The sequence below is a fragment of the Ziziphus jujuba genome, chromosome 1 (assembly GCF_031755915.1).
Source record: "Ziziphus jujuba cultivar Dongzao chromosome 1, ASM3175591v1".
Taxonomy (NCBI): Eukaryota; Viridiplantae; Streptophyta; class Magnoliopsida; order Rosales; family Rhamnaceae; genus Ziziphus; species Ziziphus jujuba.
In genome coordinates, this window is record NC_083379.1 from 29,330,035 (window position 1) to 29,347,053 (window position 17,019).

The 17,019-nt window shown below is 30.2% G+C and overlaps 1 protein-coding gene across 1 annotated transcript; it reads right to left on the bottom strand.

Annotated features, from left to right (window-relative positions):
• Positions 1-6,359: 6,359 nt before the first annotated feature.
• Positions 6,360-10,290, bottom strand: LOC107426449 (uncharacterized). The gene is made up of 7 exons (XM_060813866.1): positions 9,924-10,290; positions 9,615-9,656; positions 8,276-8,358; positions 8,059-8,161; positions 7,743-7,956; positions 6,969-7,063; positions 6,360-6,890 (listed from the first exon to the last, which is right to left on the bottom strand). Exons 1-7 carry the CDS (start codon positions 10,063-10,065, stop codon positions 6,637-6,639), a joined length of 933 nt encoding a protein of 310 aa, XP_060669849.1. The 5' UTR covers positions 10,066-10,290; the 3' UTR covers positions 6,360-6,636.
• Positions 10,291-17,019: the final 6,729 nt, after the last annotated feature.

Below are 17,019 nucleotides of genomic sequence, written 5' to 3' on the forward strand. Positions count from 1 at the left end.
CCTCTCTCTCTCTCTCTCTCAATCCTCAACCAAATGCTTTTAGAACGTGACCATCGAATTCCCCTCTATCTGCCGTCCGATCTTTCTCTGCCTTTCTTGATGTGCGGTGTAGATTTATTTCGACCCCTCAATCCTTTCGACGGTGATAGCTGTTTCTCTGGTGGACCTTTTCGTAATTCTCACTTTCCTTATTTTAACATTTTTCACTGTCAATTTTTCAGTCTCAGAAATTTTTTTTTTTTTTAATGTTAAATTAGATAAATAATTTTTTATTATTTTATCATCCCGAAGATAATGCAAGTTTTTTTTTTTTTTCAAAGGAGAACGTGGATTTGTGCGGAGTAGCGGTATTCTTATAGTGAATTGAGTTTTTAAACTTCTTAAATTTATGACATTTAATACTCAATAATATTAATATTATTATTATTTTTTTTTTCTGTGAAATAGATTATATTATTGTTATTATTATTTTGTTAAGGGAATTTTTCTTTTTATTATTATTTCATATGATAAAAGTCATATATGCTAGCCATCTCATTTCCACCTAAATTAATTTTCTATGGACAACTTGTAATGGCAAAAGCTATTTTACTATTAAATTTAAATAAAATATATCGGCAATAGTAAATTTATGTTTTATTTTATCTCTTTTGCAATATGTTTTCAATATTCTTTTAAAAAAGTTATGGCAAGTTAACTTTTCTTAGCCAAAAAAAAAAAAAAAAAAAAAGGTCTGAAAAATAAAATAGTGCTAGGGAGGATGACTACCTCGTGGGTGCTTTTATTCTGTGCATTATATTTTTTTTATGTACTATCTTAATATTCCAAAATTCCAATATAAATATAAATTACTTTGTTTTTGATAAATATTGTGTTTCAACTAAAAAGGCTTTTTCCTATGAAAATTTTGGTATTACGTTTGGGTAGAATGATTGCTTGTAATAATTAAGAAATCTCATTTCTTTTATAAACTTACTAAAATATTAGCTCAACAAAGGGCAACTCTTAATTAAAATTCATAACCTTTCCGAATTAAGAACTTATTCCAAATCCTCAAAGCAAATTCCATTCAACCAAAAAATATATATATATATCAAAGTTTGGCATCGGTAAAGGAGATAAGGAAAAAGAAATTTTGGCATGTTTTTTTTTTTTTATAATAATTAAGGCCAACAAATTTAGATTGATATTTCATGTGTTCTAAAATTTCACATCACCTTTCAGTATCAATCTCAATCTGAATAAATAGGAATTCAAAGTGTGGAACTTTGATTTAAAATTGGCAATATAAGGGAGACATGGGGGAATAACTTGTTTTAGTCTTTTTGGCTTTTTTAAGGGGCCTCCTAAAGTTGTAAAAGGTAAAAATATAACCCCCATTTTTAAGAAGTACATTCTTTTTTTCTTTTTCTTTTTTTTTGGGGCTAAAATAAATGATAAAAATTTCCATACCTTTTGATTTAAATGAGAATATACACTGTAGTGAAGGTTTTTTTTCTTTTTTTTTTGGCTGCCAATTTCCATCTTGGTGTAAAGGTATAACATAAAATTTGCTAGTTGTATAAGAATATACAAACACAAAGTTAGCCCCAAAGTTTTGTTGTATGACAAGTGGGTTGGGTTTATTCCTCTGAGATCCTAGATTTGAGTAATGCATATATATATATTTTTTTAAGATTATTGAAATTCTGATAATTTAAAAAATAATAATAAAAAGAGTTTGGTTTGCTTGATCAAAAAAAGAAAACAAAAGACTCCAAAGTATTGGTGTTGCAATGTAAGAGATTGACCACCTAACAGAAATTGCTAAGCAAAGCGAGACCCACTCATAGTGCATCCCACCACAGCAAGTTACCAACTAAATCCTTTGTTGTTGTTTTTTTGAATAAAATATGGAAATATACCTGCTTTGACCTACCAAATCCTTGAGGATCTATTATCTTATTCTCTCTAGATAATTTTAACCTGTATTTAGAAGGGAAATTCACAAACCATTTCAAAAATAAAAAAGTAGAAAGGAAAGAAAAATGAAATCATTGCGTGTTTTTGTGAAAATATAGATTTCTAAATAAATAATTTTCTTCTTGGTTTTGTAATGTATGTTTCTTAATTCTTTCTTCTTCTTTTTTTTTTTTTTTAATTTTTTCTACTAAGCAATAAAAACTAAAATCTTCGGTGTGACATGCTAATATTGGCTTCTTTTTTTTTTTTTTGGTAACTAGGTATTTTTTAATCTAAAAGTGTATAACTTACCTTAAATATTAATTCGTGGCATTAGAATTTGCTTAGCATCTAACTAACTACATAATTAAGGGAGCAAAAAACACATCAAATTGAAAAATTTTTAAATTATATTGATTTTTAGTTTTTATTTTTATTTTTTTAAAATTTATAATTGTTTTAATAAATTTAACTAACTAATATTTGAGATAAACAAATTACATATAATTAAATAAAAAAAATTTCAACCATACTTTCAAAATGAGATATTTTACTTGTAATATCAGAAAAATTCTATACAGTTTTTACATTTTCATTTTTCAAAATTATCTTTTAAAGTTTTTATTTTTAAACTTGAATTAAGAGGAACAAAAAAAAAAAAACAAAAAAAAAAAAGCTGCTCTCCGTTATCAAGAGCCACCGCCAATGATGGCATGGCAGGAGATTGCCAATGGCTCAAAATCCTTTTATCAATTTTCCTCCAGAAAAAAAATTATAGATTCGCTTTTTAGCGTGACAGCTTCCTTCTTTTAGAAGAAAATATATATATATATATATATATATATATATATATATATATATATTATATTAGAGAATGTCGATTAATATTATAATTTTTTTTTAATTTTTTATGGAGAGAAACAATTGAATATTATTATAGCATTAAGCATGAGTGCTAAGTTGCTTTCTAAAGGGTTTAACCTGTGGAATTTGCACTTCTAAGCAAGACCAAATGTAGATCTGATCTTGCTTGAATTGTAAAATTCATTAAATTAATTAATTACTAAAAGCCATTTTTTCTTCCAAAATAATAAAAAAACTCACTAACCAAGATTAACATAAACCAACTACACCCTAACTAACCAAGCCCAAGATCTCCATCTAGGCTCCCTTTTTTTTTTTTTTTTAATTCTTTTATTTCCTTGAACATACTAGTGACTTTTTGTTTCTTCTGAAGAAAGATCGAAGAAATCTAAATGCGGAACGATAAAAACTTATCATATTTATGTGCATCTTTTATGTGAAACCTTTTTTCTTTTTCTTTTTTTTAGAGGGATTTGAAATTTAAATTTTGATTAAATAAAATATTAGTTTTATCACTTAGATATCTCATACAACTATGTGAAACGAATTCTATTTCATGAACAAATTGGCAACTTTTCTAGTATATCTCAGCCTAACCAATTTGGAAAATGGTATACACAGGATATATTTTCCTGTAGATGGCAAAAATTATCAATTCAGTGAGAGTAGAAACAGAATTTAATTCACTATTAAATAAAATTTAAAGAAAAATACCATACCATCTAGGACTTATAATTAATTGGTAAAGCACAAAGCTGAATTTCTCTCATTTATTTGCATCCATGGAAATCCTTCTTCAATACCCACAAAGCTCCATTTGGGTAGAAGAAAGTACCAAAAGCAGCTGAACTGTCAATATCAAACATCATTTGGTTGGTGGGAAGATTATGTATGAACCAATATAATATATAGAATAAGATTTGGATAGATGAGGCAATCGCATAAAAAGTGAAGAAATCTCCTGAATTAATTTTGACTATATATGTTTCATAGTTTTGTGCTTGTCAAACCTGGTTAGTGGAGCTTTTTCTTCTCTCTCTCTCTCTCTCTCTTTTTATTTTTTTATTTTTTTTAATATGTCTGTAAACCTTAGCAGGACAATTATTTTGGTTTCTGATCAGCTTCACTATCAATGCAGGATCAAGGCACTTTTAGTAAGCCCCATCATGGCCAAAAGAGATTTTGCCTGAAAATGATTTAGCAATAACGTTCATACTTCTCTATATTTTAAGGTTTTGAATTCAAATAATCCTAATAATTGAAAATAATAATAATAATAATATGAGATTTCTTAATGGATTTTTTATAATGTTTATTTAAGGAACTACCGGCCAAAATGATCTCTAGTAGAAACTTGGTGAGTTTTCATCATCCAAGTATGATGGGTCCATATAGATTTTAGACTCTTTGTTTACAAGATTCTAGAAGGTGAAGAGTTGTTGCAATAACGACCAGGTAAAATCAATCATCTCCTTATATAATAAGTTAAAAAGTAAAATAGAATAATACTTAAATTTGAATTTTTTTTTTCTCATTTTTTTGTATCATAAAAAGTATCTATATGAGGATATGCTGGCTTTCTTTCAGTCCTATGCTCAGACACACACTTGCACTTGGTCGGTCAGCACAAGGGTTAAAGAAAGTGCTTCGATAGTTGGTGGTTCCTAGTCATGCCAATTGTAACAATCCATTAGGTCTATTTAAAAAGTATTTAATCAAATCAAGTCATTTTTAAATTATAAGCCCAAGCCATAATGCCTATGCAATAAATGGATGATGTGATTCTCTGTAATGTCTATCCAACACTACTTTAATATTTTGATGGGGTATTTGAAAAATATCAAAATTGAAAAAGAAATTAATATTTGAAATTTAATTTTTTAAAATTTAATTTTTGGTGAGTAATGGAAAAATTGGAATTGATAAATAATTAAATTTAATATTGTATAATAAATTCAGAATAAATATGTATTTAAAAAAAATTATATTATTTTTTCTGAAATTTTCAAAATGACACATATATATATATATATGGGAACAATTTTCCCACATATTTTTCTACATTGGTGGAAATCTAATTCCCTGTGCCTATACTTTTCCACTTCACAGTAAATATCCAAAAAAAAAAAAAAAATTATCACTTTTTCAAAAAATTTAGATTCTCACAAACTTTACTTTTACAAACATATCGTGAAGATATTCAGAGGTGCAAACTTTACTTTTACCCAAACATATCGTGAAGATATTCAGAGGTGGTGATTAGGATGTAGAGCTGTGTTCAACAAGACCATGGATGGAAGGAGAGGGGGGGGGCAACTGCCACCAAGTTGTTCTCTAAAGGGGCATTTTATAAGCATCTATATTGTTTTAGTTTTCTTTCTTGTTCCCCATTTGATTTGTTTAATCTCTTAAGTAATCGAATATTTTATTTTATTATCTTTTTTTTTAATTTTTTTTTAATTTTTTAATTTTTTGGGTTAAAAAGAAGGTACAGATCCATATGAATACTGATTCGTTCAACATACATGCTATTTGCATATTGAGAAAATAAGATTACACTTATTATTTTAATGGCATTTTTATCATATTTTAAAACAATGAAGTTAATATTACTTCCAGATTTTATGTTCACTCTCACAATGTCACCAATCCGTCTAATTGGAAATGGTTACTGGAAAACTGATTCTTGATTAAACTTTTAACATGAACCAAACTGATCCATTATCTTTCAGTTGTCTGTTTCCAGAATTCGCTTTGTTGTTCTTCACCGTTTCTATGTCTCTTCAGTAATCCATCATGTTTGTCACTCCTTTTGGTTGCATCCAGCATCCTTAAAAGCAGTGCTCGAACAAGTGCCTCTCTAATAACATTCAAGTAAGCAACTCTCTATAACAACATTTTCTTTCTTTTATACATGAGGAAGGATTTCTATACAAAACTTTTTAACGAAAGTACATGACAAATAATTTCATTTTTCAATTTATCTAATCTAAGGGTTCATATTTATCTATTAAAAACCCTTAAATATCTCATATTTCTATCTATACAACATTTTTATTTTTACTTAAATTATTTCTTACTTTCAAAATAATTTTTCCCTTTCCTCAATCTCAATCATCTTTCTTTCTATTTAATCTCCGATCATTTTTCTTTTAATTAGCTTTTTACTCTCCTTTATTTTTATTTATATGTATATATATATATATATGTATATATATTTTAAATAAATCCATGTATTTCATCTTTATTTTTATTTATATATATTTGAAATAGATCCATATATTCTTGAAACCTCTCTATAATATATTATTAAAATAACTGAAAGATAAAGTTGAAAAATCCTTTATAAGATCAATAAAAGAACATATATATAAATATATATATATATATATATATATATTGTGAGGATACCAGAATTGACCAATCTGCTTGCTCAAATCAGCCCCAAATTAGGGAATACAGAGAACAAACCAACTACAAAAAGAATAAAACCAGCTTAAAAGTAGTTCTAGCCAAAAAAAAAAAATTTCTAAGCTCAATGGAAACTCATGTCATCGAGGAAAAAACACCAGGAGCATTTCCTAAAGACACCAATAAGTTACAAGTTCTTACATTGCCAGGAAAATAAAAAATGAATGAAAATTTCCTTCAAATATAAAACTTTCCTGTAAGGAAACAATACAACAAATATGGACACCAAAATGAAATTATATCCACAGTATTTCCTAACGAACCTAACTGGCACTTGAAAATCATCATAGAAACACCAAAAGAAAAGATGAGATAGAGATAGAGGGGGGAAGGCATAAAGGGCTCCAAAATTATGCTATTTCAGTTTTCCTCTTGAGTGGATGGTTCAAGCAGTCTCACCGTGCGAGGAAGCATAAACTCAGCAAATATGGGATAATGGGAGGATGGATAGAATCCATCAATGTTATCACTGACCACTTCACATGAAACAGGATTCAGAGATCTACCCCTGAAAAGAATCCAATCTATGTGTAGATCCTGGGTCTGGCGATCCCAGCAAAGGCAGAGGGCTCTGAAAATCAACTTCAGAAATTCAAGAGTTCCTTGCTTGTCACCTGGTATCACAAGATGCCATTCAATTAGGCCATGCCATATCATGCTAAGTCAGCAGCATTGAAGTAGCGATTTGGTACCTTTGAATCCATGATAAGTGCGAATAAGAGAAACATTTTTCCTCACACGAGCATTAGGCCATGTGTCCCTCATATCCCCCACTATACCATGCTCTCTGTGTGCAAGGGGACAGAAAATATTTCACCAAAGATATAAAAGTTAAAAGAGAAAGGATATTAGCTATTTTAGCCAGTTTCCTACTGGAAACAGATATATGTTCATCTAAAAGTTTAAGAGAGCGCATTTATGCTAACCACCAAAAGAGAGAGGAAGAGAGTAAGTGGTGCAAAGGTGTAACGGGCTAGAGTGAATGAATGTCTACAAACTTAACACAAAGGACTCAAAATTTCTCTTTATCATTAAACATACAAGCAAGTAGACTGTTCATATGGAGGGTGGCAGAACAAATGTTAATACAGCTTAGGAGGGCACATTAAATGGGTTCCCAAAAATACTGTTCATTCATGGCTGGAGGAATCCAATCCTTATATAAGAAATGGCTTTCTCCAACCACCTGAAAATACAGGTCACTCTCAAGAATTCAAGAAACCATGTTACTTTTTCTTTTACATACTGAAGCATCAATATTTTAAAATAAGGTAGTAGTGAGAAATTAAATAATTTTATCTATTTTCTACAACTCCTAACCTTTCATTTTTTGGTGGCTCATTTCATTATTCCATTCTTAATAGAAAGTACAAGAGAGAGAATAACATAATAAACAACTGTAATAAGCACAAAAACTGGAAAATTGGAATATGAAACGCAGATAGATTTCTACTTGCCAAATATACCTTGATCTCCCAAGAAGAAAACGTCCTGTAGTTGATTCCTTTTGAGTGTTAAATCCTCCACAATATACAACTGGCAAGCTGGGAGGCAATGATGCAATATGCTGCCATGTAAGTAAAGCACTTCGTCTACGGGAACGAGGACTAAACTCATCCATGTTTGTATTTACTATCTGAAAAGAAAATCCAGGAGGCTCGACTCCTTTCAGTTGGAATGTGTGGACATCATGTCAAAGAAACAGATGATAAAATTCTCTTCCATAAAGATTAAGAAAAACACAAAAAACATGAGATCTATAAAAATAAACCGGCAAGGATATTGCCCATGTTGCAATACATGGAACTGCAGACCCCCATGACATGCTTCCTGGTACAGATGGTGACTCTGATAACCAAAATGTTCCACCTTCTATAAGCTCCACCTAAAATTTTATAAATATGAAATAAAGTGGGTCCAATCACATCAAATTCTATGAAAAAAAAAAAAAAAGAAGAAGAAATGTATGCCAGATTCGTAGAAGAGCTTAATCTGATACCTTATCCTTGTCATAAAAGATAGTGCAATGTTCATCTGAAGTGTCTCCTGGTCCTTTTCTTGATATTCCAAATTGGTCATAACCTAACGGACACAGAACATACAATCCATCAGAACCTAAATTTCAAGTTCTATGATAAGGAAAATGGAGATTTTGGCAAGCACATAGACATAACAACCATATTCAGAAAAGATAACCCTCTTTGGTAACAATGTCATTCTTTATATTTGTCTCATATTTTTTGAAATCAACTAACAGAAAGGGCCAATATCAGCAGAAATTTAATGTGTATAATGAAGCAATGAAGGAAAGGCCAGCCAACTTGAACCAAAATACTGTTCCTAACCAAGAAAAAGTTATGTTCCTATATAGTTAGCCACTTGCTAGAGGCAAAAATCAATAAAGAAACACCACAAGGCTAAAAAAACAGAATGGAACAAAAGACGTTGATATTGACATTTTGGTCATTTGAAAATCTTTTAGAAAACTCACTATATGATGATTTTTCTTTTTAGTTTATAGCTAGGGAAGGTAAGAGAGGCCTAGTTTTAGGATGTCATTCACAAACATCAGCATAGATGTATGACTCCTTGAACACTATTTTTCTGGATGCATGTTGTTGTTAACCAGGCCACATTCACATTCACAATCAGCCTGCAGCACAAACATCGAGCCTCATAAACCCTGTCAAATTCAAAGTAATGTAGGGTAAATTCCATCAACCTTTTACAAAGGGCTCTTCGCTAGCCAGCAAGGAGAAAAGACCCATTGTCAATCGTGCTGATTTTAGAATGAACAATTATCTGATAATGATCCATTTATAGTCTTAATTGATTTCTATCAGATTGAAATGGCAATATATGCTCAAAAGGGTAGAACTAATCTGGTATACATTCTTTTATTTTTTTTCTTTCATTAAATTATTTCAGGTAGCCTTTACCAATTAATTTCAATCAAGAAGAATCTTACACGTGTCCACAAATCACCCCGAAAGTAACTATGACCATCTGGATTTGACACCTTTTAGGTGAACAATAACTCATGAATACAATAATCTCAAACATGAGTATCGAGAATCATATCATATAAATCCAATTCAGTAATGGTTTTGTAAGTTTTTAGTACCGCTTAAATGCATCAAAATAAATGACTACAGCAAAAATCCATCAAATCTTTTCAATAAATGGCATTTTCCGCATCGAAATATTACAGCATGGACGATTTATATCTTGGTTACTTCCACAAAATCTGTCTCAATTTGGCTGTTTACAAAAATATGGATTGTCAATTTTTCTACGAGTGCTAAGCTCAGAAGTTAAATGCTAGTAGCTAATCATACCTGGCAAGCCTTGTTGAAGAAAATCCAATTGAGATTTTACTCCTGAACCCAGAAACCAATACAGAATACCAAAATGAATCAGTAAAGAGAAGCAAAATAAAACCATTAAACATAATCAAGTAAACTTAGGAGAACCAATTCAACCATGATTTTCAAAAGGAAGAGCATTTAAAAGTAAAATAATCCACCTCCAAACACATATCAAGCAAAACCCAGATCAAGAAAATCATAACCAAAAGCAAGATCCATAATACAGATTTAAAAAAAAAATACAAAAAAATATTTATGAATGGAGAGAAAGTGGAAAACCTTGTTGGGTACATAGAATCATCGGGGAATAACTTGTAATAACGCTTATACACAAATCCCTTCTCTTTTCCCATGAATTGGGACTGTCTTCGGGCTGATCTTCGTGAAGATTGAAGGTCATCAAAGTCAAAGAAACACTCATTTTTTATTTTATCCTATCTCTTCCTTGCGTAATCCCTCTATGCCCTTTGTTTTTCTACTACATGATCACGAACCTCAAATGCTGTTCCCACTTTCCAAAAGAAGAGAGATGAACAAGTTTTGTTTTATACCATTCTTGAGAACTCGAAGAAGAGTATGATTCAGCTATAAAAATTCTTATTTGATTGGGAGGAAGCTGAGCCAAAAAAGTGTCAAAGTAAGCAAATATATTCATATTATATATCGTATACAGAGGAGAAGGGGACCGAGTTCTCTGTCTGTGTCCGAAAGGAGACAGCGACTGCCAAACATTTTAAATTGGTTTTTGACCGTGCACGTGCGAGGTCCTGTAAACTAAAGGTTTTTTTTTTTTTTTTTTTTTTTTTTAAATTTATTTATTAAAAAAATTAATACGCTTTTTATATATTTTTTTCAATTTAAACAAGAATATATTTTAAATAGTTTCTTGCTTTTATGGAAAATATTTTGTTTTTTCAATTTTTTAAATCATAAAAATCCGTTATTCTTATGATATAGAATACACACATATTAGATATCAGTATTTTAAAAAATTCATTTTGAACTACATTTGAAATTTATTTTAAAATGAAACATAGAAAAATACTGAAGACATTGTTTTTATGAGCACCCGCTTCAAAAGATGGAGCATATGTCCTAGGCACAAAAATACGTTGGCATCCACCTCGTAGAGATTGAAATCTATTTTTTTTAATTTTTTTATTTTATAAAAAATAAATATTTTTTATAAATTAGAAATGTATATTTTATTATATATTTATTTATAATTTATTAATTCTATATTATATAAATTTAATTGGTTATTTTGCAGTTTAATTTTTTTATATTTTATTTTTTAATTTCATATCAATTTAAATATATATTTAATAATTTGTTTAATATTAAAATTTAATTTTCAAAAAATTTATGTCCAATGTTGTAAGATGTTCCCTTGTAACAACGAGTAACATTTTGAGATTGTGTGGTAGTCCTTATTGCTAAAGATATCAATATCCCAACCTATGAACTGAATTCGAACCTCACCGGTTTTATTTTATACTTTCATTTTTAAAACACTATTAAATATACATTATAATATATATGTTTAATATTAGATGATATATTGCCTAATATTAAATGTGCATACGTTTATTATAATAAAGTTGATGTAAGTTTATAGCTGTGCTGGCAATAAGCTTTGCTATCCGATTTTATCAAAATATAAAATCTTTAGACGGTATTTCTATTATTTTTTCCTTTCATAATAATGTACTGTCTTTTATTCCTCTTATCCATTATGTTTTTCCCGACTACTAAACAATACTGGTATCTCTTATCCATTTTACCACCCAGCATCCGAGATTTTTGTTTATTTACTTTTTAAGTTTAATGTGGAATGTGTAAAAAAATATATAAATACATTTTTACTGGCTTATTGTAAATCCTGTCCCTAGTTCCTTAATGATACAATTTTGGAGAGTGAAATGAAAATCCAATTTTATGATAAACCAAGCAATGAATAAGACATTACCCATATCCTATGAGGTTAAAAAAAAAATCACACACATTTGCTTAGCCTACCAAAACCAAGGAAAAAATTGAGGTAACATGTTTATCCCCCCCCCAAAAAAAAAAAAAAAGAAAAAAAAAAGGGGCAACATGTTATAGATTTGAACCCGAAACCACATACCAATAGGTATTTTATAGAAAGAAATTTAGACTATACCAGCAAACAAACATCTGAAACTTGAAAAGAAGACTCTACCTCCCATGGTATTTCTAGTTAACTAGAAATCCCAAGAGCTGATCGAAAATGAATACCATACGGAAGGGTTAAGACCTGTCTCTCTAATAGAATGTTTAACCGATCCATTGCGGATCCACTCAATGGGTGTTAGAAAATAAATAGATAGCATTACATTTCTTGAGTTGTTCAAACTTCAAAGAACCAAAAAGAATTCATAATTATTTACCAGGAAAAAAAAAAAAGAATACATAATTAATTACCTTCAATCTTTGCACCTAAAATGGGCTATGTAAAACTCAAGAAATATATAAATTTTTAGCAATTTTTTTTTATGCGGAATAGGATAAAATGGACCATGTAAAACTCAAGAAATAAATTTTTATAGTTTTTTGTTTTATTTATTTATTTTATGTAGGAATGGGATAAATATTAATTAATCTTACTAACCAAGTTTTTGTTTTTGTGTATATATATATATATATATATATATAGTCCTTTTATGGTCAGGACCCAAAAAAATGGAAAATTACCCAACCATTGGATTTCAAGGACTCTCACGAATGGCTGAAATTACTCCTTGTCACACATGAGAAATAATTGAGGGAAATTTTACATTCCTTTAACATTTCTGCTATTCATTTTCTGCCTCGCACGCACCATCTTTTCACACAAATCTCACTGTTTAAAATTTCCCATCCATCATCATAAATTTTTCACCAAACGTTTTAGGTTAGTAGGAGGCCCGACTTGACCATTTCAAAAATCCCAAATCCTTCTCAATCGGCCACCATTCCGAATGTTGCACCGTCATTGTCAGTACCATACTCGGGGTTAAAGGTTAGTATTTGTGAGCCATTGGTGTTTTTTTCTTTCGTTTCCTGTATCATAATCAATATTATTAAGGAGAATCTGGTTAGATTTGAAGTTAACATTTTTATATTCTGACAATGTGTACTAATGAATTTCTTTTTATTTTTGATTTAAGGGGGAAAAAAGAAAGAAAGAAAGAAAGAAAGAAAGAAAGAAAAATGGACAGAGGAGAAGAGAAATCTTGTTCTTGTCATGCATCTTTTAATTTTGATTGCATCTTGTAATTATTTTCTCCAAAATCAATAGAGAAATAAATTACAATGGTAAGGGGAAACAAGAAAAAATAATCAAACGAAATTATTAAGGGGCCTAAGCCGACGCGGTATCATTACCGTAGTGTCAGCGTTGGCCCATCTTTTAATATTTTGAGATTTTTTTTTAATTTGGTTTTATTTTTTTTATGATTTTGCAAAATTTGTTTAAATTCCTATGTAATTATTTTGTCCAAAATCAATAGAGAAATTTACAAGCATCAAACGGAATTACAATGGTGAGGGGAAACAATACAAAATATGAATTAAGTGCTACAACAAATAAGGATTAAGTAAAGTTACGAACACTTGATTGCCACAGTTGTTGTATAGAACATCGGATGATGTCGTGGATGTATATATTTTGCTGCATTGTTAAAATGGTGACGTTAGAACATAAAAATTGGTTGCAGCGTAAGTAATCAATAATTGGCATAAATGATTAATAGCATGTTATATAAATTATAAGTAGTTAGTATGTGTGATTTTGAAGTGGATTGAAATGTATTATATGGAAATTAATAATAATTATATGTTTGATTTTATTATCTTAGATGGCAACGTGAATGATTTACCATATGAAGCAAATAATCATCATCTTGGAGATGTAGAAATACCCCTACTGTCATGTTTGAATGACATTGATGATGTTTATATCCCCAAGTGTCAAAAAACTTAAAATTGAAGGTTGGACAAGAGTTTTTATCGATAGATAAGGCACTTTAGTTTTACATTAATTATTCAAAAGAGGTTGGATTTAGTGTTGGTAGCAATTCCAGTAAGAGACGTAAAGGTACCAATGAAGTTATAAGGAAAGAATTCGTTTGTTATAAATAAAGAGAATCTTCTAAAAAAGGTGGTGAGAAAAAAAGGTGTCGGGGGATAATAAGACATAATTGTAAGGCAAAACTAGCCGTGGTTATGTCCAAAATGGGGAAATACATCATTAGTGTATTTGTTAAAGAACCCAGTCATCCATTATCAAGCCCTAAAAAAGTACATTTATTGAGGTCACATCATAATGTGTCTGAAGCCAAAAAATCACTAACACAGCAGTTTTCAGCAATAAACGTGCCAACTCACCAACAAAAAAGTATTCTTGAATTTGAAGCTGGGGGTATAGAGAATATTGGCTGTACGAAGAAGGATATCTATAACTATGAAGCTAAGTTGCAAAATGAAATGCGAGGACAAGATGCAGAACTATTGAAGGAATATTTCCTAACAGAGCAAGAAAATGATCCATCATTTTTGTTTCAAATAAAGGCAGATGATGATTGTAAATTGAAGCATTGTTTTTGGGCTGATTCGGTTTGTAGAAGAGCTTATGGATGTTTGGCGATGTAGTGGTATTTGATACAACTTACAACACTAATCAGTATGGTATGATATTTGCTCTTTTGGTTAGGATTAACAATCAAGGTCAAACAGTAATATTTGCATGTGCATTCTTAAGCAATGAAAGAACTTAATCTTTTATGTGGTTATTTGAGCTAGTAAAGAAGAGCATGCCTACAAACACCCCAAAGATGATCATCACTGATCAAGATCCTGCAATGGCAAAGGCTGCAGCTTAGAATTTACTGGATATATTTAATAAATATTGTAGTTGGCACATACTTAAGAAGTTTTCTATATATTTAAATGCAATCATTTACAGGAGTTTCTACAAGGACTTCCAACACTGCATTTGGGAATCCGAATCTCCAGAAGAGTTTGAAAGAAAATGGGCTTCTATCATCGAAAAGGTGAACCTATATGACAATGAATGGTTAAAGTCAATATTTAAAATACGTTCGAGATGGGTGCCGGCATATGTTAATCATGTATTTTCAGCTGGAATGTCAAGTAGCCAACATGCAGAAAGCTCTTATTCATTTTTTAAGAGGTATGTTTCAAAGAAAAATTTATTGATGGATTTTATACTTCGATTTAATAGGGCACTTGCACATTAGCATCACGCAGACTTACGTGCTGATCATGTTGATAATAATGAGAAACCTATTTTGAAACTTCCATTTGAAATGGAAAAGCAAATGGCTGAGATATACACACACAAGATTTTTTATAAGTTTCAAGATAAGTTGTGGCACAGCTTAGTAACAATGCCACAAATCGTTAGTGAAAATGATACACATAAAATGTATACTGTCCAAAGTTGTCCAAATGGAGGTGTTCCAAGGGTTCGGGAAATTACTTATGATAAAGTTTTGGACTATGCATCGTGTAGTTGTAAAAAGTTTGAGAGTGAAGGAATACCATGTAGACATATTTTGGCATTTTTGAGACTCTTTGGTAATATTTCTTTGCCAAATCAATATATAATGAAAAGGTGAACTAGAGTTGCAAAATATCAAATAATATACAACAAGGAAGGTGTAAAGATAATTGGAAAAGGTGGTTTAATGTTAATGTGGCGAAGTAAACTGTTCAAACTTTTCTCCGAACTCGTTGATAACATCATGTCAAATGAAGAGGCAGCTGTAATTGTGAATGATGCTTTGCAAAGTTTGCTTGATAAGTTTAAATCCGAAGTTGGTAGCACAAAGAGTGGAGGCATTTCTGAAAAAGATAGTAATGTTAACGACACAACTTTGAAAGACCCATCTTAAGTGAGGGCAAAGGGATGTGGAAGAAGATCAAAAGGGGGGGAAAGAAAAGGCAACAAATGCTACTAAGTATAGAGGTCGACGTTGCAATGGATGTGGAAAAATTGACCAGGTGCATAACAAAAGAAACTGTCCAGTCTTTAACAATCGGTAAGAAAAAAAGTTGTATTATTTATTGATTTTATGCAATTGGAACAATCAGATCATGTACAAACTATTGTGATTTCTATGTAGGTCCTCACAACAAGAGAATATTCGTCAACAAGCATCAAAATTTGAATCTGACGCTGACCAGTTTTAATTCTACAGGTATAAAACTAGGTTATAACTGTTTATGCCCATTAAATATCTTGTCCCTGATGCCTATTCGAAAGTAGTCCTTATAGTCTTCAACGTTTTGTTTTATAGGGCTGCATTAGTAGCTTAAGGGATGACCCCTGCGTATGGAAAATGATCCTACAAAACCGACGTGGAAATAATTGTTTTCTTAGTTTGGTGTCCTTGTCTTTGCCGTCTAATATGAAAAATTATCAGCATTTTATTCGATATTGAAAAGGCCAAAGCCGATGCTTTTGAATTGCAAAAGTACCGGCTCTGGCCCCCCATTTTTTTCTTCTTTATTTTAGACAAAATAATTACATGAATTTTTTTTTTCTTGTTTCCCCTCACCATTATAATTTTCTTTAATGCTTGTAAATTTTTCTACTGATTTTGGACAAAATATTTACAAAGGAATTTAAACAAAATTTGCAAAATCATATAAAAAATGAAACAAAATATAAAAAGAAATTTAAAATGTTAAAAAATGGGCCAATGCCGACGCTATAGTAATGATACAGCGTCGGCTTAGGCCCCTTTTTTCTGGTTGATTTTTTTTTATTGTTTCCCCTCACCATTGTAATTTCCTTTGATGCTTGCAAATTTTTCTGCTAATTTTAGACTAAACAATTACAAATGAATTTAAACAAATTTTGCAAAATCATACAAAAAAGGAAAAAAGAATTTAAAAAAAACTCAAAATGTAAAAAAATACGTCAACGCCGATGCTAAGGTAATGATACCACGTCAGCTTAGGCCCTTTTTTTTTCGTTTGATTATTTTTTATTTTTTCTCCTCACTATTGTAATTCCGTTTGATGCTTATAAATTTTTCTATTGATTTTGGACAAAATAATTACACATGAATTTAAACAAATTTTGCAAAATCATATAAAAATTAAAAAAATTTCAAAATGTTAAAAAATGGGCCAACGCCAATGCTACGGTAACAATAATGTGTTGGCTTAGGCCCCTATTTTGGTTTTGTTGGATACTAGTAAATTTTTTTTACTGATTTTGGACAAAATAATTTAAACAAATTTTGCAAAACCATATAAAAAATTTAAAAAATTAAAAAATTTCAAAATGATACAGCATTGGCTTAGGCCCTTTTTAATTTCATTTGATTATTTTTTATTGTTT

Excerpts from the sequence above, each read along its gene's own strand:
- LOC107426449 (XM_060813866.1), bottom strand. The coding sequence starts at position 10,065 with ATGAGTGTTTCTTTGACTTTGATGACCTTCAATCTTCACGAAGATCAG. Across the intron at positions 7,957-8,058 it reads ATGTATTGCAACATGGGCAA|CATTCCAACTGAAAGGAGTC; the intron begins TATCCTTGCCGG and ends ATGATGTCCACA. Across the intron at positions 7,064-7,742 it reads TTTCTTCTTGGGAGATCAAG|AGAGCATGGTATAGTGGGGG; the intron begins GTATATTTGGCA and ends CCTTGCACACAG.